Source organism: Lithobates pipiens, unplaced genomic scaffold (assembly GCF_037356315.1).
Source record: "Lithobates pipiens isolate NorthernLeopardFrog02 unplaced genomic scaffold, aLitPip1_a1.2 Scaffold_19, whole genome shotgun sequence".
Taxonomy (NCBI): domain Eukaryota; kingdom Metazoa; phylum Chordata; class Amphibia; order Anura; family Ranidae; genus Lithobates; species Lithobates pipiens.
In genome coordinates, this window is record NW_027507764.1 from 334,456,401 (window position 1) to 334,479,884 (window position 23,484).

The 23,484-nt window shown below is 45.1% G+C and overlaps 1 protein-coding gene across 3 annotated transcripts in view; it reads right to left on the minus strand.

Moving 5' to 3' along the window:
- Positions 1-12,711: 12,711 nt before the first annotated feature.
- The window catches only part of LOC143996801 (vacuolar protein sorting-associated protein 4B-like), a 97,422-nt gene continuing 86,649 nt past the window's right edge, over positions 12,712-23,484 (minus strand). For all 3 annotated transcript variants that reach the window (XM_077492077.1, XM_077492078.1, XM_077492076.1), the window contains 2 exons: positions 20,877-21,017; positions 12,712-12,885 (listed from right to left, as the gene is read on the minus strand). In XM_077492077.1, coding sequence (XP_077348203.1) covers positions 12,778-12,885; positions 20,877-21,017 — 249 coding nt within the window. In that variant the 3' untranslated portion in view covers positions 12,712-12,777. The remainder of the gene's footprint in view (positions 12,886-20,876; positions 21,018-23,484) is intronic.

Genomic DNA, 23,484 nt, shown 5'->3' on the forward strand with positions numbered 1-23,484 from the left:
AGGTTCGTCTCAGCACAGTGAGCGGAGATGAACCTGTCCTCCGCCTGCTCAGTGGAGATCAATGGATCAATCCCTGCTGAGCAAGCGGAATGTGAAAGGGGCCTTAATAAACACACACTCACCTGTCCCAGGATCCAGCGATGTGGCCGCCCAAACTCTTGATTCTCCCGGTTTGCTGCCAGAGAAAAGTTTTTGCAAGCTAGCTACCAAACCCTTGATATTCAGCCTGTATCCTCTACTGATTCCTGTGTATTGACTTTTGGCTAGTTTCTGGTTATCTGCTGAGTATTCAGTGATTCCTGATTACTGACTTGAGGCTAGCACCTGGTTACCCAAGTCTTGAATAAGGCCATTATGGTGGGAACATGTTGACTGTTTGTGTTCTATACACTGACGTCTTAATAAAGCAGATGTCTTGCTGCACTTGACCGTGATGCCATTCAGCCTGGGATGTTTAATAATTGAGGTAGAAGTGCTGTTTTTTGTTTCCAGGTACCCATATCTATTGCCTGTTCTTATCTCTGGCTCCTCGCTGGTTAACCATGTCTGCGGCCCACCCTGACCTCTAACTTGGTGCTGACCATCCAGGTTTGCAGCTGGCCCAGACCTTTGGACTATTCCTGGTGACATCCAACAGCAGGGCTCGGCCCCACCCCTTGCTCTCTGCTCACACACTTTGATTGACAGTAGCAGGAGGAAAGTATAAGGAGGTGTGAGGTGGCAATACAAATACTGGCACTTTTTCTTACCTTTTCAATTCTTTTTTATTACATTTTCAACAAAAACAGTTTATGCAGTACATACAATAGTGCTTACATGGTGCAATTTGTAGAATGAAGATAATATAATTATCAACTGCCAATGATCACATACCAGCATTGTTGACTATAATAGTAGCATTGGCTGTGCCTCCTACTTCACAATGTGGAAGCCACAATCCCACCTATAGATACCATGGCGGGCAGGTAATATGTTTTTATTGTCAACAGTCCTGTGTATACCAGGCGGCACTTAAACCAGTAGGCTTACCATTGTATTAGTAGTTCAGTAAAATTTGAAATCTAAACTAAAGAAAAATAATAATTAAGAAAAACAAAAAAAAGAAAGGGAAAACAAATATAACCATAATGAGAAAGTAAAGACTGTACCATGTGTAAGGAGTGTTCTTCTATCTGGTTTAGAACTATAATGTCTACTGTTGCTTTTATACATATTCAGGAAATTTAGAAACCCAGGGTAACCATTGATTGTGGAAGGCAAGACTTGTGTTTGATTGAATAGCAAATAATTTTTCATAGGAGTAATGAGTTGATACTCTTTGGATGACTTCCCTAATGTTAGGGGCTAGGGTTGATTTAAACTTAGCTGCTATAGTTATTCGAGCGGCAATAAGAATATGACTTATTATGCTTCTAAATTGGGTTGGTATTGTTTTTATAGTGATGTTAAGAGGGGCCAGTTGAGGGTTTGGTCTGATAAAGAAGCCCATTACAGAGGATATTAACTTGAAAACTGTATTCCAAAAGCCTTGCATGCCCTTGCAGTCTCAAAAGATGTGGCTTATACTTCCCTTGGTTCCACATTGTCTCCAACAAGAGTTTGTTTCTGTAGGATAAATTAGAGATAGTCTAACCAATGTGAGGTAGGATCTGTGTAGTAGTTTTAACATGTTGTCCCAGTGATGCGTACAGTGGGAGTATTTATAACATGTTTGGATTGCATCTTTCCATTCAGTGTGGGAATGAGTTGTACCCAAATCTTTTTCCCAATTGGTCATGTGTGATGTTTTAGAGAACTTCGTTTTGTTCAGCAAAAGTGAGTAAAACCAATATAATCCTTTAGGTTTATTGTAATGAGATTGAAGGTAATCCCATGCTTCCTTGGGTAGGTCATACGTTGCTGTTGGGTGAGTTTGTTGGAAATGTTAGAGTTGAGTAAGGGAGTATTAATGCGAAGATGGTTTTGTGGTGAGTGCTTCTTGATTTGTTTTAATATTGTTCTGTAGCCAGGAAGTTATCTTAAACTCTGGGATTAGATGTTCATATATTTGGAGATTAGTTATGTGGCAATATCTCTGGGGCAATATTTGACTGCAGTTTTTCCCACACTGAAAGTGTTGCTGCTATTGATGGAAGTGTAGGGCATTGTATAGGTAGATTGGTAAGTTTAGCTGGGAGCAGAGAGGGCAAGTCCTTATTTTTTATTGTGAATTTTTCAATTTTTACCCAAAGTTTCATGGACTCTGGATCGAGCCACACCCTCATTTGGTCTAGAATGGCTGCACTATAATAATTGCGAATGATTGGAAAAACTGTTCCTTTGAGTCTATGCCTTTGAATGGAGGAGTATTGTATTTTGGGCATTTTTCCTTGCCATATAATTTTTTTTAAACATTTTGTCAACAAGATTAAAAAAGGTTTCTTGGATGCAAATAGGGATAGTTCTGAAAAAGTAAATAATTTTTGGTAGAAGAAGCATTTTTAGTGCAGCTATTCTTCCTAGCCAGGACAGCTCATAGGATGCAATGTGTGATAAATCCTTTTTAATAGTGTCAATTAAAGAAGAGAAGTTTGCTTCGTATGGGGAAGAAGTTGGGGAAGCTAATTTAATGCCTAGATATGGAATTGTCCTGGTCTTCCAATGGAATGAGAATTGTTTTTTAAATTGGGATATATATTTTCTAGAGAGATTGATAGGCAATATACACAATTTAGTAATATTCAATTTATAGTAAGAGAATGCACCATATTCTTGTAACACATCATGAATTCTTGTCAGGGAAGAGGCTGTATTTGTAATTGTTAATATTACATCATCTGCAAATAGGCCGAATTTGCGAGTGTCTCCCGCTATATTGATTCCTGAGATCCCATTGTCAGTTCTAATTGCCTCCGCCAAGGGTTCCATCAGTAAGGTAAATATGATAGGGGATAATGGGCACCCTTGGCGGGTAACATCCATAATGTAGAAACTTTCAGAGAATGCATTGGATGAGAAAACGCTAGCTGAGGGTTTGGTGTATAGTGCAGATATCGCCGAGAGGGCCAAGCCCTGAAGGCTGAATTTTTGTAGGGTCGCTTTGAGGTATACCCAATGGACCCTATCAAAGACTTTTTCTGCATCCAATGCCAATACTACTGCTGGGACCTTCTTAGATTCTATTGTATGTAGGAGGTTGAACAGTCTCCTCGTACCATCAGGGGCCTGTCTTCCCTTGACAAACCCGACTTGATCCGCCTTGATCAAGTATACGGTGATATTAGCTAGTCTGAAATAGGCCTGAAATTTTGTGGGGTTTCCAGCCTCTTACCTGGTTTTTGTAATGTAATAATAGTTGCTTGTAACATTTCTTCTGGAAAGGAAGAGGAGAAGGCAGTGCTGTTGAAGAGTCTTCGCAAGTATGGGACCAAAGTCTGAGCAAAGGCTTTGTAATATTTTGAAGAAAAGCCATCAGTGCCTGGTGCTTTGTGTTTCGGTAATGCATGGATAGTGTCTAAGATTTCCTTATGCGATATTGGAGCATTTAGTGTTGTTAGTTGTTCTGTAGTCAATGAGGGAAGGGTGAGTTTGCTAATAAATAAGTCAATGGCCTGTTTCTTACTTTAAATCAGGGAATGCATTATGGTAAAAATATTTCCTTGCTTTAGACCCACTTTAATTACTGACCTGGAATTAATAAGATCAGAAAATTTTAAGAAAAGCCAGAAGCACTTATCTGTATTCTTGTTCCTGGTCAGTATTGAAACAAGAGACAGCCAAGCTCCTTGTGCTGGTTCTCTCTCCCCCTCTCTGAGCTGTGCAGGGACTCATAGAAGTTGATACCAAGTCAAATGTACATAAATTGCATCTGGAAAGTATTCAGAGCACTTCACTATTTGCACATTTTGTTGTGGTACAGCCTTATTCCAAAATGGATTACATTAATTTTCCTCAAAATTCTACAAACAACACTTTATAATGACAATGTGAAAAATGTTTGTTTGAAATCTTTGCAAATGTTTTAACTATAAAAAACAAAAAAAAATCACATGTATATAAGTAGTCACAGTCTTTGCTCAATACTTTGGTGAAGCACCTTTGGCAGCAATTACAGCCTCAAATACGATGCTACAAGTTTGGCAGACCTATTTTTGGGCAGTTTTTCCCATTTTTCTTTACAAGACCTCTCAAGCTCCGTCAGGTTGGATGGGTAGCATCGGGGCACAGACATTTTCAGATCTCTCCAATTGGGTTCAAGTCAGGGGTCTGGCTGGGCCACTCAAGGACATTCACAGAGCTGTCATGTAGCCACTCATTTGTTATCTTGGCTGTGTGTTTAGGGTGGTTATCCTGTTGGAAGGTAAACCTTCGCCCCAGACTGAGGTCCAGAGCGGTTTCAAGCAGGTTTTCATCAAGGATGTCTCTGTACATTGCTGCATCCATCTTTCCCTCGATTCTGACTAGTTTCCCAGTTCCTGACATTGAAAATCATCCTCACAGCAGAATGCTGCCACCACCATGTGTCACTGTAGGGATGGTATTGGTCAGATGATGAGCGGTGCCTGGTTTCCTCCAGACCTGACGCTTGCCATTCAGGCCAAAGAGATCAATCTTTTTTTCATCAGACCAGAGAATTTTGTTTCTCATGGTCTGAGAGTCCTTCAGGTGCCTTTTGACAAACTTCAGGTGGGCCGTCATGTGCCTTTTACTGTGGAGTGACTTCCGTCTGGCTACTCCACCCTACAGGCCTGATTGGTGGAGTGCTGCAGAGACGTTGTTCTTCTGGAAGGTTCTCCTCTCTCCACAGAGAAACACTGGAGCTCTGTCAGTGACCATCAGGTTCTTGGTCACCTCCCCAACTAAGGCCCTTCTACCCCGATCGCTCAGTTTGGCCGGACGGCCTGCTCTAGGAAGAGTCCTGGTGGTTCCAAACTTCTTTCATTTACAGATGATGGAGGTCACTGCGGTCATTGGGACCTTCAATGCTGCAGAAATTTTTCTGTACCCTTCCCCAGATCTGTGCCTCAATACAATCCTGTGTTGAAGGTCTACAGACAATTCCATGGACTTCATGGCTTGGTTTGTGCTCTGACATGCACTGTTAACTGTGGGACCTTGTATAGACAGGTGATTGCATTTCCAAATCATGTCCAATCAACTGAATTTACCACAGGTGGACTCCAATAAAGTTGTAGAAACATCTCAAGGATGATCAGTGGAAACAGGATGCACCTGAGCTCAATTTTGAGTGTCATAGCAAAGGTTGTGAATACTTAGGTACATGTGATTTTTTTTGTTTTTTATTTTTAATAAATTTGCAAAGATTTCAAACAAACTTCTTGTCAGGTCACCTTGAGGTGAGGTGACAGGTGCACACCGCAGGGATCAGGAGTGCACCGCAAGGTTGTGGACCCTACGGCTGACTGCTGCAGACTGGGGACAGATCCCACTGGGGTTAGAGCGTAAGATTCCCTGGGGCGCGGAGTCTAAGAGCCAGCAGGTGTTCACCAGAGGCTCCAGTGGTGAGGATGGACTTGGCTGCAACTGGCTCCAGGTCGCGACCCCCAGGGTCCCCCAGCTCACACCCACAGTATTCAACAGGAGGATAGGGATGGTGAGGGACAAAGCCAAGGTCGGGGCCACAAGCAGACAAGAATAGTCGGGTACACGCCAAAAGGTCAGGATCACAGGCAAACAGGGATAGTCAAGACACGCCAAAGTCGGTAACGGAAACCAGAAACAGAGCACACGGCAGGAAACAGGAAGCTAACACACAAAGGAATACACAATGGTTGATCAGCACTGATGGCTTGCAGTGCACAGGTTAATATAGGGCTCCCTGATAGGGCCTGGGGTGGAGCCATGCTTAGAGGAGAGGTTATAAAAACCACCAGGTGGAAGTGGCTGACCTCTTAGTCTGAAGACATGAGGGAAGGTAAGCAAACACAGGAAGATCACAGCATAACCATGACACTTCTTTCACATCGTTATGTGGTATTGTTTGTAGAATTTTTAGGAAAGTAATGAATGTAATCCATTTTGGAATAATGCTGCAACATAACAAAATGTGGAAAAAGTGAAGCGCTGTGAATACTTTCCGGATGAACTGTATACTGTACATATGCTGCTTGGATTTACTTTAATGATGTGTTAAGGAGTATAACCATTGCCAGTCTTTTAGTGCTTATAGTTTTAGTCCTTTGGTCATGGATCACTTCTTTTTTTTATTTTTTATATATATATATAATACTTTTAATACCCCCAAATACATAACCCTCTTATAATTACTAGAAGCAGAGAATCTTAGAATTAAATAAACTTAGCTCCAGATGTATATATTGCATGATATTTGCGCAACCATCTATCAAAAGACTAGACAGGGGTCTCCAAACTTTTCAACATGAGAGTCACATTGTAGATTTTACAAGTATTCGGGGGCTGATATAAATCAGTTATGTATAAATGGATGAATACAATTAAATAAAATTATATTATTAAACATTGGTCGTTTTTGTAATCAGTCTCCCCTTCAGAGTCTCCCCATCATCAATGTCCCCCCATTATCAGTGTCCCCCATCAGAGTCTCACCATCATCAGTGTCCCCCATCAGAGTCTCCCCATCATCAGTGTCCCCCATCAGAGTCTCCTCTTCATCAGTGTCCCCATCAGAGCTTCCTCATCATCAGTGCCCCCCATTTGTGTCCTCCATCAGAGCCTCCCCATCATCAGTGTCCCCCATCACAGCCTACCCATCATCAGTGTCCCCCATCAGAGCCTCCCCATCATCAGTGTCCCCCATTTGTGTCCCCCATCAGAGCCTCCCCATCATCAGTGTCCCCCATCAGAGCCTACCCATCATCAGTGTCCCCCATCAGAGCTTCCTCATTATTAGTGTCTCCCATCAGAGCCTCCCCATCATCAGTGTCCCCCATCAGAGCCTACCCATCATTGGTGTCCCCCATCAGAGCTTCCTCATCATCAGTGTCCCCCATTTGTGTCCCCCATCAGAGCCTCCCCATCATCAGTGTCCCCCATTTGTGTCCCCCATCAGAGCCTCCCCATCATCAGTGTCCCCCATCAGAGCCTACCCATCATCAGTGTCCCCCATCAGAGCTTCCTCATCATCAGTGTCCCCCATTTGTGTCCCCCATCAGAGCCTCCCCATCATCAGTGTCCCCCATCAGAGCCTCCCCATCATCAGTGTCCCCCATTTGTGTCCCCCATCAGAGCCTCCCCATCATCAGTGTCCCCCATCAGAGCTTCTTTATTATCAGTGTCCCCCATCAGAGCCTCCTCATCATAAGTATCCCGCATCAGAGCCTCCCCATCATCGGTGTTCCCCATCATCAATGTCCCCCATCAGAGCCTCCCCATCATCAGTGTCCCCATCAGAGCCTCCCCATCATCAATATCCCCCATCAGAGTCTCATCATCAGTGTCCCCAGCAGAGTCTCATCATCAGTGTCCCCTATCAGAATCTCCTCATCATCAGTGTCCCCATCAGAGTCTCCTCATCATCAGTGTTCCCCATCAGTCTCCTCATCATCAGTGTTCCCCATCAGAGTCTCATCATCAGTGTCCCCCATCAGAGCCTCCTCATCATCAGTGTTCCCCATCAGAGTCTCCTCATCATCAGTGTCCCCATCAGAGTCTCCTCATCATCAGTGTCCCCAGCAGAGTCTCCTCATGATCAGTGTCCCCGGCAGAGTCTCATCATCAGTGTCCCCTATCAGAGTCTCCTCATCATCAGTGTCCCCCATCAGAGCTTCACAATCATCAGTGTCCCCCATCAGAGTCTCCTCATCATCAGTGTCACCAGCAGAGTCTCCTCATCATCAGTGCCCCCAGCAGTGTCTCATCATCAGTATCCCCATCAGAGTCTCATCAGTCTCATCATCAGTGTCCCCATCAGAGTCTCATCATCAGTGTCCCCCATCAGAGCTTCCTCATTATCAGTGTCCCCATCAGAGCCTCCCCATCATAAGTGTCCCCCATCAGAGCCACCCCATCATCAGTGTCCCCCATCAGAGTCTCCCCATCATCAATGACCCCATCATTGCCTCCCCATCATTGTCTCCCCATCATCAATGTTTCCCATCAGAGCCTCCACATCATCAATATCCCCCATCACAGTCTCATCATCAGTGTCCCCAGCAGTGTCTCATCATCAGTGTCCCCTATCAGGATCTCCTCATCATCAGTGTCCCCATCAGAGTCTCCTCTTCATCAGTGTTCCCCATCAGGGTCTCCTCATCATCAGTTTCCCCAGCAGAGTCTCATCATTAGTGTCCCCTATCAGAGTCTCCTCATCATCAGTGTCCCCCGCCAGAGCCTCCCAATCATCAGTGTCCCCATCAGAATCTCCTCATCATCAATGTCCCCATCAGAGTCTCCTCATCATCAGTGTCCCCAGCAGAGTCTCCTCATCATCAGTGTCCCAAGCAGAGTCTCCTCATCATCAGTATCCCCAGCAGAGTCTCATCATCAGTGTCCCCAGCAGAGTCTCATCATCAGTGTCCCCCATCAGCGCTTCCCCATTATCAGTTTCCCCTATCAGAGCCTCCCCATCATAAGTGTCCCCCATCAGAGCCTCCCCATCATCAGTGTCTCCCATCAGAGTCTCCCCATCATCAATGACCCCCATCAGGGCCTCACCATCATCGCCTTCCCATCAGAGTCTCCCCATCATCAATGTTCCCCATTACAGCCTCCCCATCATCAATGTCCCCCATCAGAGTCTCATCATCAGTGTCCCCAGCAGAGTCTCATCATCAGTGTCCCCAGCAGAATCTCCTCTTCATCAGTGATGGCGAAAAAAATGAGGTCCTTCCTGTGTAGGAGGGGTTATATAGGGGTGGATTTCCTGTTTGACTATCTGCCAGTGTCCAACCACCAGTAGGTGGCGTATAACCCATATAGTCATTATTATGGTTGCTCTGTGTCCCGTGATGTACAATAAAGAAACACAGCTTTCAAAACGATCATCCGATAATCTAATCATTAGTACACTCCTTTCGAGAGCTGATCTCATGTAAAGTTATCCACAGGAACAAGCATGAAAAAGTTTCTTGTATGATAACAGAATAAACGATTTTCATGTAATTAGTATAGTATTTGTACAAAAAAATTGTGTGACCAAGACCAGGCATGCTTGGAAATGAAAGAATACATTACAATACAATACAACACATTGAAAAACAAATAACTTAGCACCAAGGAAATAAATAGAAAAAATGTGCAACAAAAGAAAACATCACTTCTAAATTGTATTCTGTCGTAAGAGAATTTTCGTAATTTTAGTCACCTATCATTCGTCCCAATATTCCTATCGTGTGTACAAGGCTTTAGAAAGCCATTATTAAATCTCCAACATACAAAATATTCTAATAATGCAAAGAGCAACCAAGACCTTTCCAATGTTCTAACCACTGTCAATTGATGAAAGTTGAAATTTGCCAGATGCTTTTCGCATCATTCAGAGCAAAATGCTTAACATAAAGTGAAGAAAAAACGTACAATCACATTTTGCTTAGTAGTGTTACACAAATAGAAGTTTATTGAAGTAAACAGATGATTCCACAGTTCTATAATTTCACACATACAGTACAAAAACCTAGAACCAAACTGTTGACAACAAGAATTTCATTATGGAATAACTGCAGAAATGAAAGATTCGATAAACAGCTAGCTTGATGTAACTGTTGTACTATTTACACATCGTAGTACAAATAATATGGCTTTGGATGTTTGGTCAGTGTTCCAACATGCTTCTTCTGCTTCATCCTGGCCCTGTCACAGTCAGAGATCAGTATGTGAGCTCTGCACCACTTACTACTGATCTCTGATTTCTGCCTCACTTACTACAGGCATACCCCACTTTTAAGTACACAATGGGGTTTATTTACTAAAGCTGGAAAGTGCAAAATCAGGCGCACTTCTGCACAGAAACCAATGAGTTTCCAGGTTTTCTTACCAAAGCTAAATTGAACAAGCTGTGGTTAGAAGCTCATTGGTTTCTATGCAGAAGTGAGCCTGATTTTTCACTTTCCAGCTTTAGTAAATAAACCCCAATGTGTACTTAAAAATGGGGTATGTCTGTACTGATCTCTGATTTCTGCTTCACTTACTGTTGATCTTTGACCTCTGCATCACTTGCTACTAATCTCTAAACTCTGCATTATTTACTTCTGACCTCTGCTTCAATTAACTACTGATTTCTGACCTCCGTGTCACCTACTAGTGATCTCTGATTTCTGACTCACTTACTAGGGATCTCTGACCTCTGCCTCTCTTATTACTGATCCCTGACCTCTGCGCCACCTTCTACTGTCCAATGAACTCTGCAACACTTACTACTGACCTGTGAACTCTGCAACACTTACTACTGACCTGTGAACTCTGCAACACTTACTTCTGACCTGTGAACTCTGCATCACTTACTACTGGAAAGAAATAAAAAATCTGCGCTTAGTAAAAACGAATAAGTCAGCAGCTAAACACTATAACCAGGATACTGGGCACAACGAAAACAAAAGAAATAAAGTGCAGCACTTGGCCACTAAATGTGAATGTGGCTTAATAAATATAAAACAAAAGAAACTGTGAAATCAAAATATAAATGTTGTGAAAAACCATTAATATAAATATTGTGAAAAACATTAATCTAAGATGCTTCTGGAACTCAAGTGTCCATTAGAGTGAAAAATATTTCTGAAACTCAAGTGTCCAATAGAATCAAAAAAGAACTGTGAATCCAAATGATCATAAATAAATTGATGCATCAAAATAATATAAATAATGTCCCATGTGAATATGAAGCAAAGGTAACTAATCTTGTTTGTTCAAAAACAAACAAATACAAATAACGTTTAAAAACGAACAGATTGCTAGCAAAGTAAAAATGCGAACGCAGATGCACAATGGGTAGCCACGCTCACACCCATTGTGCATCTGCGTTCGCATTTTTACTTTGCTAGCAATCTGTTCGTTTTTAAACGTTATTTGTATCTTCGTGTGACTCGGTGGAGTCATTTTAAGCGCTTAAGTATTCGGTTGAAATAAATCCTGTTCAAACTGTATTACACAATCTGGCGCATTTTGTTTCCTTTGGCGATACATTGTTTTGAGGCCTGCGAGAGGATCCGAGCGGATTGGAAGATCACGTTATATCTGAATGATTGGGTCGTTTTCCGGCATTCTGTATCGAGACGTCTATGTGATCTGTGATCGAATCTGCGCAGTTTGACCTCCTTTAACAGGGGGTCACTGGGGATCTGGTAAGCCTCCATTTATTACTGATCTATAGAGGTGAAGGGTCCACGTGGTCAAGTATTTTATTGTTTTTGAACAAACAAGATTAATCACTTACTACTGACCTGTGAACTCTGCAACACTTACTACTGACCTGTGAACTCTGCAACACTTACTACTGACCTGTGAACTCTGCATCACTTACTACTGACCTGTGAACTCTGCATCACTTACTACTGAACTTTTCTTGACCGCTAGCAGGGGGGTAAATGCGACCCGCTAGCGGCCAAATAGCGCAGCGAAATTGGTGGTAAAGCACCGCTAAAAATAGAAGCGCTTTACCGCCAACGCACCCACCGCCCCAGTGTGAAAGGGGCCTTACTACTGAACTGGGAACTCTGCATCACTTACTACTGGACCCCTGCACTCTGCTTCTATTGTAACCGTGGCTAAAATTCAGAGCAAATAAAACCACATACTATTTTTGCTGCAGCCTGCTGAGCACTGCACATTTTTCCTTGTTCAAGAGGGCCCAACTTTCGATCTAGCACACATGTCCCATTACGTTCTACATTACTGTTACCCCACGTTTCACTGTGGTATAAAATGTTACATGTTTCACACTTGACACCATCTGAATCAAATAAGTTTATTTTGGTCTTATCAGACCGCAGGACATGGTTCCAGTAATCCATGTCCTTAGTCTGCTTGCCTTCAGCAAACTGTTTGTGGGCTTTCTTGTAGATCATCTTTAGACGAGGCTTCCTTCTGGGAGGACAGCCATGCAGACCAATTTGATACAGTGTGCGCCGTATGGTCTGAGCACTGACAGGCTGTCCCCCCACTCCTTCAATCTCGACAGCAATGCTGGCAGCACTCATATGTCTATTTCTCAAAGGCAGCCTCTGGATATGTTCCTGAGCATGTGAACACAACTTTTTTGGTCAACCATGGCGAGGCCTGTTCTAAGTGGAATCAGTCCTGTTAAACCGCTGTATGGTCTTGGCCACTGTGCTGCAGCTCAGTTTCAGGGTCTTGGCAATCTTCTTATAGTCAATGCCATCTTTATGTAGAGCAACAATTTTTTTTCAGTTCCTCAGAGTGTTCTTTGCCATGAGGTGGTATGTTGAACTTCCAGTGACCAGTATGAGAGAGTGAGAGCGATAACACCAAATTTAACACACCTGCTCCCCATTCACACCTGAGTTCTTGTAACACTAAGGAGTCACATGACACCAGGGAGGGAAAATGGCTAATTGGGCCCAATTTGGACATTTTCACTTAGGGGTATACTCTCTTTTGTTGCTAGCGGTTTAGACATTAATGGCTGTGTGTTGAGTTATTTTGAGGGGAAATTTACACTGTTATACAAACTGTACACTCACTACTTTACATTGTAGCAAAGTGTAATTTGTTCAGTGTTGTCACATGAAAAGATAAAATAAAATATATAAAAAAATGTGAGAGATGTACTTACTATACTGTGAGATACTGTATATATTAGAAAATGAAAAAAAAAGGCTTTAGAAAGTGATCTTGTTATCATGTTTATGCTAATTTATCTTGTCCAAAGTATTTTTCAAAGTTCTTTAATTTTGCCAGATCCTCATTAGTTACAGTAGGTTTGGTGCTAGCTATGGATCTCAGCATATCAGCCTGAAATGAAAAGGATTTTACAGTTAATATATGAATACTGTTAATTATTATCCAGTTATATCATAGAAAGAGGAGATGAAGCACATTGGTATAACCAGGGCAGGACTTACCATTGGGCTTGACTGGGCTCAAGCCCATGGGCCCCACCAAATAGGGGGCCCCCCGCCGAGATACATAGCCGAGTGTACTCGGCTCAGCTCACAGTCATGCCCAGTCCCGCCCTATGATGGACATAACACAAGTACTGGGCGTGACCGTGAGCCAAGCTGAGTACACTCGGCTACTCTCTGCTCTGCTCGGGACTGCGACAGGACCCGAGAGCCGCCGAGATACACAGGACTCTGTATCTTGGCGTCGCCATTTTTAAACTTCAAGACTGCAATGACAAGGCTACAAATGACAAGGCTGCAAATGACACTGGGGCAAGGCTGCAAATGACAAGGCTACACTGACAAGTCTGCAATGACACTGGACAAGGCTGCAGATGGATGGGCAAGGCTGCAGATGGACATTGATAAGGGTGCATTGATGGGCATTTAAGTTTTTTTTCCTTAAACTCTTCTCCTAAAAGTTTTTTTCCTTAAAATCCCCTCCTAAACTTCGAGTGCGTGTTATACGCCGGTGCTTACGGCGATAAATCCGATAATGTATAGAAGGTAGGGCCCGAAAGTGACTCAAGCCCAGGGGCCCCCACCACACTAAGTCCTGCCCTGGGTATAACCCTATTACCAAAGTTTACATTTTTTGTTTATGGAGAATCTACTACATACATCTACTCCAAGTTATATAATTGGTTGAGGTAATCTCACCAAATGACAGGCTGCATCCATTTGCCCTTTTTTGGGTTAGTAACATCTATCAGAATGTTATTTCTAACACTTCTGCAGGTTGCTTGTAGATATTCTCAATGAGCTAATATAAAGAGAGTAATGAAACGCAGTACTCTGTTGTCCAACCAATACTGTTTCACTGAAGTAATATAGGCCCAAAAAACAACTTATGCAGTGTACACACGACCGGAATTTCGGCCAGCAAAAGACCGATGAGAGCTTTTCATCGGAAAATGCGACCGTGTGTATGCTCCATCAGAATTTAGCTAGCCGAATTCCCATCAGCAAAAATTTGAGAGCATGTTCTCAATTTTTCAGACGGAAAAAGTTTCTATCGGAATTTCCGATCGTCTGTCCAATGCTACCAAACTTACCCGTCAATACCCGTGACACTAAACATATAAGATTTATCTATCTTCCAAGAACAATCTAAAAAAATCGAACAAGCTGCACAGAGAACTGAATATCTCATCTGCCCTAAAACTATTAGGGCCCATTCACACTGATGCGCTTTTGTGCAGCTTAAAGCGGGATTCCACCCTAAAGTGGAACCTCCGCTGATCGGATCCCTCCCCCCCTCCGGTGTCCCAATTGACACCTTTCAGGGGGGAGGGGGGTGGAGATACCTGTCAAAGACAGGTATTTACACCCACTTCCGGGCATAGACTCCCGTGGGAGTCTACGCCATTTCCTGCCCTGCTGCGCTGTCTGCTGGGACACACACGGGTCCCAGTGACAGCGCGGAGGTTTCCTATTGCGCGGCGCGACTCGCGCATGCACAGTAGGGAACCGGGAAGTGAAGCCGATTCGCTTCACTTCCTGATTCCCTCACCTAGAATGGTGGCGGCAGCAGCCGAGGGCCGAGCGATCGATCGGCCTCGGCTGCCGGCATCGCTGGAACCCGGGACAGGTGAGTGTCCATTTATTAAAAGTCAGCAGCTGTAGTGTAAAAGTGTCCGATGTGTCCGCCATAATGCTGCAGTCCCGAAAAAAACACAACTTGCCTCCATTACTAGTAATAAAAAAAATAATAATAATAAAAATGCCATAAATCTATCCCCCTATTTTGCAGATGCTATAACTTTTGGGCAAACCAATCAATATAGGCTTATTGCGATTTTTTTTAAACAAAAATCTGTAGAAGAATACATATCGGCCTAAACTGAGGAAAAAAAATGTTTTTTTTAATAAAAAATGTGGGATATTTATGAGGGAGGAGCGGCGTGCTGACATCACCGCTGAAACTGCGCTGATCCCGGAAGTGACGGGCAGCGAATAGAAGCCAGCCGGCTAGATGTTTTTTATCAAGGCTTTATTTGATACATGTACCATGTAAGTGTGATTTTACATTTTTATTAAATTACTCTGGCAATATTAGGCTATGGTGGTTCTTTTCCTGTATTTACACGGAGGGAAATGAGCGGTGTGGCCGTAGAAGTATTTTTCCAGCAGAGCGGAGTGTTTTCAAAGGATACACCCTCCATGCAGTTGGATTCCTTCATGCAGTCCAATCTCTGATCGAGTGTTAATCTTTATGGCGATATCTGATCTCTCTTAGGGGATCAGAGCAGCTGGTAAGCGGCAGTGATATTGGTGGTGGAGGATCTTATTTCAGTTTATCAAAACTGGAGCAGACAAAATCTGGAGCAGCCCTGTGTAGCAGCCAATCAGCTTCTAGCCAAAACCTGTTCAGTTAAGCTTTGACAATAAAAAATAGAAGCTGACTGGTTCCCATGCACAGCTGCTCCAGATTTTGTCTTCTCCAGTTTTGATAAATGCCCATCACAGTGTTTGAAAGACAAAAAACTTTCCAGGTATTTATGACCCTTTATCTCTAAGTAGATTATAAAAGCTTAAAGTGTTTGTTAACCCACAGGGTACAATTTACATTATTCTCTTGGTTGATTAATCTAATGTCCCCCTGTGACTATGCTTTATAAAAAATGCACCTACAGTATCTCACAAAAGTGAGTACACCCCTCACATTTTTGTAAATATTTTATTATATCTTTTCATGTGACAACACTGAAGAAATTGTACTTTGTTACAATGTAAAGAAGTGAGTGTACAGCTTGTATAACTGCAAATTTTCTGCCCCCTCAAAATGACTCAACACACAGCCATTAATGTCTAAACCACTGGCAACAAAAGTGAGTACACCCCACAAGTGAAAATGTCCAAATTGGGCCCAGTTAGCCATTTCCCTCCCCGATGTCATGTGACTCATTAATGTTACAAGGTCTCAGGTGTGAATGGGGAGTAGGTGTGTAAAATTTGGTGATATCGCTCTCACTGTCTCATACTGGTCACTGGAAGTTCAACATGGCACCTCATGGCAAAGAACTCTTTGAGGATCTGAAAAAAAGAATTGCTGCTCCACATAAAGATGACATAGGCTATAAAAAGATTGCCAAGACCCTGAAACTGAGCTGCAGCACTGTGGCCAAGACCATACAACAGTTTAACAGGACAGGTTCCACTGAGAACAGACCTCACTATGGTCGACCAAAGATATCCGGAGATTGTTCTTGGGAAATAAACTTATGAGTGCTGCCAGCATTACTGCAGAGGTTGAAGGGGTGGGGGGTCAGCATGTCAGTGCTCAGACCATAAGCCGCACACTGCATCAAATTGGTCTGCATGGCTGTTGTCCCAGAAGGAAGCCTCTTCTAAAGATGATGCACAAGTAAGCCCGCAAACAATTTGCTGAACACAAGCAGACTAAGGCCGCGTACACACGCGCGGACTGTTTGCCCAACCTTGTTCGTCAAACAGTTTCGGCAAACAGTCCGCTCAAAATTTGCATGAGCGGACTTGCCCACACACGAGCGGACTGTTTCAACGAACTGTTTGCCAAACAGTCCGCTCAACTTTTGAAATGAACGGACTCGCCCACGTAAGGCGGAGGCAAATCCGCCCATTTCGAGCGCGTGTACAGGTAGGCGGGGCCCGCGAAGGAGACGTCGCGGGCTCCGCCGCCTGGAATGGGCTTAAAGGGGAACCCCAACGCCGAAAAAAATCGGCGTGGGGGTTCCCCCAAAGTCCACACCAGACCCTTGTCCGAGCACGCTACCCGGCCGGCCAGGAAAGGGGGGCGAGCGAGCGCGCCCCCCCTCCTGAGCCGTACCAGGCCGCGTGCCCTCAACATGGGGGGGTGCCTTGGGGAAGGGGGGGCCGCGCGGCCCCCCCACCCCAAAGCACCTTGTCCCCATGTTGATGAGGACAAGGGCCTCTTCCCGACAACCCTGGCCGTTGGTTGTCGGGGTCTGCGGGCGGGGGGCTTATCGGAATCCGGGAGCCCCCTTTAAGAAGGGGGCCCCCGGATACCGGCCCCCCACCCTATGTGAATGAGTATGGGGTACAATGTACCCCTACCCATTCACCTGTGAAATAAAGTACAAAAAAAACACAACACAGAGAAAAAATATTTTATTGCACAGCTCCGGGGGTCTTCCGTCTTCGGGGGTCTTCTCGCCGGACTCCTCCGCTATGTGTGTGTAGCTCTTTTACTAGCGGAGGAGTCCGGCTTTCTTCCTCCCCGCCGCCGGCCTCTTCTCCCGACTTCGGGGGTCTTGTCCCCCTCTTCGGTTCTTCTGCCGGGCCACCGCGCCTTCTTGTAGCTCTTTTACAGGCGGTGGCCCGGTCTTCTGTCGCCGCTGTCGTCGCCGCCGCCTTCCGTTCTTGTTCTTCTTCTTGTTCTTCTGCTTCTTCTCCTGGAGATGTTGACTCGACGAGCTATCCGGCCGGAATGCCAGAGCCGCGCTGTGCGGTCACTTATATAGTGACAATGGGGCGGTGTCACATGGTATATGTCACATGGGTTGGTCACATGGGTTGATGTCACATGGGGACTATGACATCGTAAGGGGGCGGGGTCACCATGTGACCAACCCATGTGACATATACCATGTGACACCGCCCCATTGTCACTATATAAGTGACCGCACAGCGCGGCTCTGGCATTCCGGCCGGAGAGCTCGTCGAGTCAACATCTCCAGGAGAAGAAGCAGAAGAACAAGAAGAAGAACAAGAACGGAAGGCGGCGGCGGCGGCGGCGACGACAGCGGCGACAGAAGACCGGGCCACCGCCTGTAAAAGAGCTACAAGAAGGCGCGGTGGCCCGGCAGAAGAACCGAAGAGGGGGACAAGACCCCCGAAGTCGGGAGAAGAGGCCGGCGGCGGGGAGGAAGAAAGCCGGACTCCTCCGCTAGTAAAAGAGCTACACACAGATAGCGGAGGAGTCCGGCGAGAAGACCCCCGAAGACGGAAGACCCCCGGAGCTGTGCAATAAAATATTTTTTCCCCTGTGTTGTGTTTTTTTTTGTACTTTATTTTACAGGTGAATGGGTAGGGGTACATTGTACCCCATACTCATTCACATAGGGTGGGGGGCCAGTATCCGGGGGCCCCCTTCTTAAAGGGGGCTCCCGGATTCCGATAAGCCCCCCGCCCGCAGACCCCGACAACCAACGGCCAGGGTTGTCGGGAAGAGGCCCTTGTCCTCATCAACATGGGGACAAGGTGCTTTGGGGTGGGGGGGCCGCGCGGCCCCCCCTTCCCCAAGGCACCCCCCATGTTGAGGGCACGCGGCCTGGTACGGCTCAGGAGGGGGGGGCGCGCTCGCTCGCCCCCCTTTCCTGGCCGGCCGGGTAGCGTGCTCGGACAAGGGTCTGGTGTGGACTTTGGGGGAACCCCCACGCCGATTTTTTTCGGCGTTGGGGTTCCCCTTTAAGCCCATTCCAGGCGGCGGAGCCCGCGACGTCTCCTTCGCGGGCCCCGCCTACCTGTACACGCGCTCGAAATGGGCGGACTTTCCGAGCGGGAACAGTCCGCTCATTTCGAAAGTACAGCGGACAGGCCCACACACGAGCGGACTGTTCGCTCAAACACAGTTTCAGCGGACAGTTTTTCGGAATTTCCGAAAGACTTTGTCCGTCAGACTGTCCGCTGAAACTGTCCGCTGAAAGCCCACACACGAGCGGACTGTCCGCCCAAACACTGTTCAGCGGACAAGGTTGGGCGAACAGTCCGCCCGTGTGTACGCGGCCTAAGAACATGGATTACTGGAACTAGGTCCTGTGGTCTGATGAGACCAAGATAAACATATTTGGTTCAGATGGTGTCAAGTGTGAAACATGTAACATTTTATACCACAGTGAAACGTGGTCAAACGTGTGGCAGGAACCAGGTGAGGAGTACAAAGACAAGTGTGTCTTGCCTACACTCAAGCATGGTGGTGGGAGTGTCATGGTCTGGGGCTGCATGAGTGCTGTCGGCACTGGGGAGCTATAGTTCATTGAATGAACCATGAATGCCAACATGTACTGTGACATACTGAAACAGAGCATGATCCCCTCCCTTCAGAGACTGAGCCGCAGGGTAGAATTCAAACATGATTCCGACCCCAAACACACCTCCAAGATGACCACTGCTTTTCTAAAGAAGCTGAGGGTAAAGGTGATGGACTGGCCAAGCATGTCTCCAGACCTAAAACCCAATTGAGCATCTGTGGGGCATCCTCAAATGGAAGATGGGGGAATGCAAGATCTCTAACATCCCCATGCTCTGTGATGTCGTCATGGAGGAGTGGAAGAGGACTCCAAAGGCAACCTGTGGAGCTCTGGTGAACTCCATGCCCGAGAGGTTTAACGTAGTGCTGGAAAATAACGGTGGCCATACAAAATATTGATACTTTGGGCCCAATTTGGACATTTTCACTTAGTACTGTACTCACATTTGTTGCCAGCAGTTTAGACATTAATGGCTGTGTTATTTTGAGGGGGCAGCACATTTACACTGTTATACAAGCTGTACACTCACTACTTTACATTGCAGCAAAGTGTAATTTCGTCAGTGTTGTCACATGAAATGATATAATAAAATATTTACAAACATGTGAGGGGTGTACTCACTTTTGTGAGATACTGTAAATACCTCGTTTACAGAGTGCAAATCTGCAATCACGTGACCCGCTGTCAATCTCCTCTCTCGCATGACAGCTGCGGTGGGCGGGGCTGATGATCCCCTGCTGACATCATTCAAGAAGGGAGGAGGAGAGAGGCCGCCCCGCCCGCTGCAGCTGTCATGTGAGAGAGGAGAGAGACGGCGGGTCACATGATTGCAGATCTGCGCTCTGTAAACAGATATATAGCCGCATTTTTTATAAAGCACAGTCACACGGGGACATTAGATTAATCAACCAAAAGAATAATGTAAATTGTACCCTAATTTGAGCAGCAGAAGGGGAGGGGGCGAGCATGGACACAGAGCTCACAGACGAGGAGGTGGGAGAGGAGGACAAAGGAGAGCAGAGAGCAGGGCTGGGGATGACGAAGGCAAGTAAACTGACCACGGTGTCAGGGCTCAGCAGCCATGATGAACCGTAGTCAGTTCACAGGGTGGAGGGCAGAAAGTGTCAGGATTATCCAGGTTTTGTAGGTGATATAGGGGGCCAAATGACACAGAACAAGCACTGTGCTGTATAACATGCTTTAAAGGAACATGATATTTATTTTTTGGGGGGAGGGATTATTTTTTGCACCTCCCCCCCTTCCCCACCAGGAGAGCACAATAGCTCTGCGAGAGGGATTCCCCCATCAACGCTAACTATGTTGACGGGGGAATGGAGCAATTTTCTTTTCTGCACCCCGTGGTTGCAGGAAAGAAATATGCACGATCTATGGCCAACTTTAAGCTGGGTTCACATATGCTGTGGCCACGGCTCACAGGATGGGGTCAGGTGCATCCCTGTACACCTATTCAGGTGCAAATCAGGGAAACCTGCATCCAATTCGCATATGTGTGAACCCGACCTTAGTCAAGTTAGAACACTGCTGGGCACCCTTCTCCTCTCATCTTCTTCATTTCTATATAAAGTATATCACTTGGTTCCAGAACTCCTTCCTTCAATCATCACCATATATTATATTCATTACAAAATACCATACCATAAAATTGTAAAATGCCTTTAATAAAAGAACTTCAACAGATCAACTCACATTAAAAACATTTGCATGTTGCTAATATTATGTACAGGTCCTTACTGTCACTCTCAGCATATTCCAATACTTATAGGTTCCATACTGGCACCTGACATAACTTGTTTGAAAGGTATATATATTTATCGAAATCAAAACCTGTATGCATTAGACTCTGACTAACCATGCTTACGATAGGTTCCAGTAACCTATCTTCAGGTACATCCACCCATGTCATTTCCATGGCATTCAGATCTCCAGGAGAACAGGGAGTAAACAGACAATCACGGATCTCATCTGGATAGAAAGGGGACTTCCTTCGTACCTAGAAAAAGAAACAAACACTTCTGTTACTGTTCTGCAATCTTCTTAATTTTAACAAATAAAGCGCACAAGTAATATCTTATCATCAGACCATTACTATGAATGGTATTTTTTTATTTTAAAGTCTAAAAGGTGATGGAAATAAACAAAACATGTGAACATTAATTAAATAAAATGAGCAATATAAACGTATTATTTAAAAGGCAAACATGGTTGGCCTTTAACTAATACAGTGTATATGTAATAAAAAAATCACTGAAACGATTTTGATAGAAATAGTTTACCAAACACCTGTAACCAGCAAAGGATAGGCTGCTATAAAATCCTTCTTCACATTTCATTGCAAGCAATGGATCTTGTGACAAGCTAAGAGCGCAGAGAGAAAGCACACAGAGGCAAATCACAAGGAACCCGACACGTGGGTTTTTATTGGGGGACTTGGGGTACAGGCAGTAGGAGAATTAGTCCACAGAACAAGCATAGACACAGCAATGAAGAGTGATTCCCTAGGGTGGCAATATGAGACAGCATAGGGGAGGTAGTCCACAGGAAAAAAAGAAGGAACAGCAATGAAGATTGCTCCTCAGGACAGCAATATGGGACAGCAAAGAGGTGATAGTCCACAGGGTACACAGAGCAGAACAGTGTTTGGTACTGCAGGGTTAAAGTCCTTGGCACACGGGCAGAGCAGTGTAGGCACAGCGGGGTAGCAAGACACAGTACAATGAAACAGCCCACCGGGTAGCAATGTAGCAATGTAACGCCACAGAGATAGTCCACATAGGATGGCCCAGCAGAAATTGGGAACTCATGCTCAGGGACGGAGACCCAGGCAAACAGGGCTAAGTCCAGAACAGGGCAGAGATCCAGGCAGGCAGGACTAAGTCCAGAAAAGGGCAGAGATCCAGGCAGATGGGTCAGTCCAGAACACAGCAGATATCCAGGCAGACAGGGGTAGGGGCTGGTAGCAGAAGCAGGGCAGGCAGAGTAAGTCCATGGGCTGTTTCAGGGGGGGTCTGGCAACAGCTCTGAACTTCACATAGCACAGCAAATACGGAACTATATGTCCCAGCTGTCCCAGGGTGCAGAATGTAGAACACAATCCATACTGATTCATCAGACTAAGCAGTTCTAAGCACCTTCTAGCGTCCTTCTAGTAGGGTATGCAGCCATCAGCTCCTCTCTTTGTCCATCAGCTCCTATCTTTCATCATGGAAGTCAACTCAGAAAAGTCTGGCACTTTCTGCCAGCATAGGGAAATTAAATTGTACTTTGAGTTCAGCTAAGACTAGCCTACAATGCCCCAGTGGTGGCATGTCGGGCTTCTCCAGGCTTCACCAGGCTGTCTGCTGAGATCAACAATATCTTCCACCCCCTGTGGGGCACAATAACTCATAGATTAATTAAGCAGACAAGCTGGATGTTCACACACTATTCATTTTAACAAAACAACCCAAAAAAGATTTCAATCACCTTGCAAATCTCAGTTGTTGGTATACCAGCAATAAATCACTTGTGGGCTGTTGCAGTTGATACTCGCATAGCAAGAGTATTGATCTGCCATATATACCCGCAGGATGGAGCTTTTATCAATCCTCCACTAATGTTAACATAGATTTAGATGATTGTTAAAATGCTAAATTGTACTCACTTTAAATTTTTCTTCGTTGGCCCCGTTCACACCTGAGCAAATTTTCAGCTTGTAAAACGCTCAGTTCTGAAGCTCCAAAACACCCAACAAGCAAAATTCCATTAATTTCAATGGCCCCTGTTCACATATGAGCCTTCTGTCGCCTTTAGAAAAACACCTGAAGCTCAAAAAAGTACACAAGCTTCTTTTTGGCAGATTACAAGTGTTTTTAGCTCCATGGTCTTCAATAGAAAAATCTCACCTGGCCCATTGCTCATTCAGGATCTGAGCATGGGGTGTGCGAGGAAGAGAGCGTTTACTCCATTTTTGTTTTCGCCACCTTCTCCCATGCCAGGCTCAAATGAATGGAGGATGAGCATGTAGGCAGTTGTAGTGAAGGGCAGCCTAGTTGGTTGTAATAGGTAGTGGGTTAGCAAGTGTATATACTCACTTTTCAGCCAATTTGATATGTTTATGTGTACAATTGTTCAAAGCTGTCTGTCTCTATCATTGTCTCCAGCACCATTTTAGAGAAGTCTGGTGTCCTGATAGGACAGCAAATCTCTGGAGATTTGGTCAGCCGTTTTTGGGTGGATACCTTATATTGGGAAACTCAGCCACGTTTAAGGGAGTTCACGTATGTGTATAGACAGGGACAGAGATCCGCTTGTGAGGGAGAGTTAGGAGGAGATAGGGAGAGTGTTCCAGCCTGTGAGGGATAGCTCAGGGTTCCTACTGAGCTCTGTATCAGCAATCCTGTTTGGATGAAAGAATCCACGTGGTGGATAATAAAACCGGTGCCCTCACTGTGAGGGAGGGACAAACGTATCAGATGCCT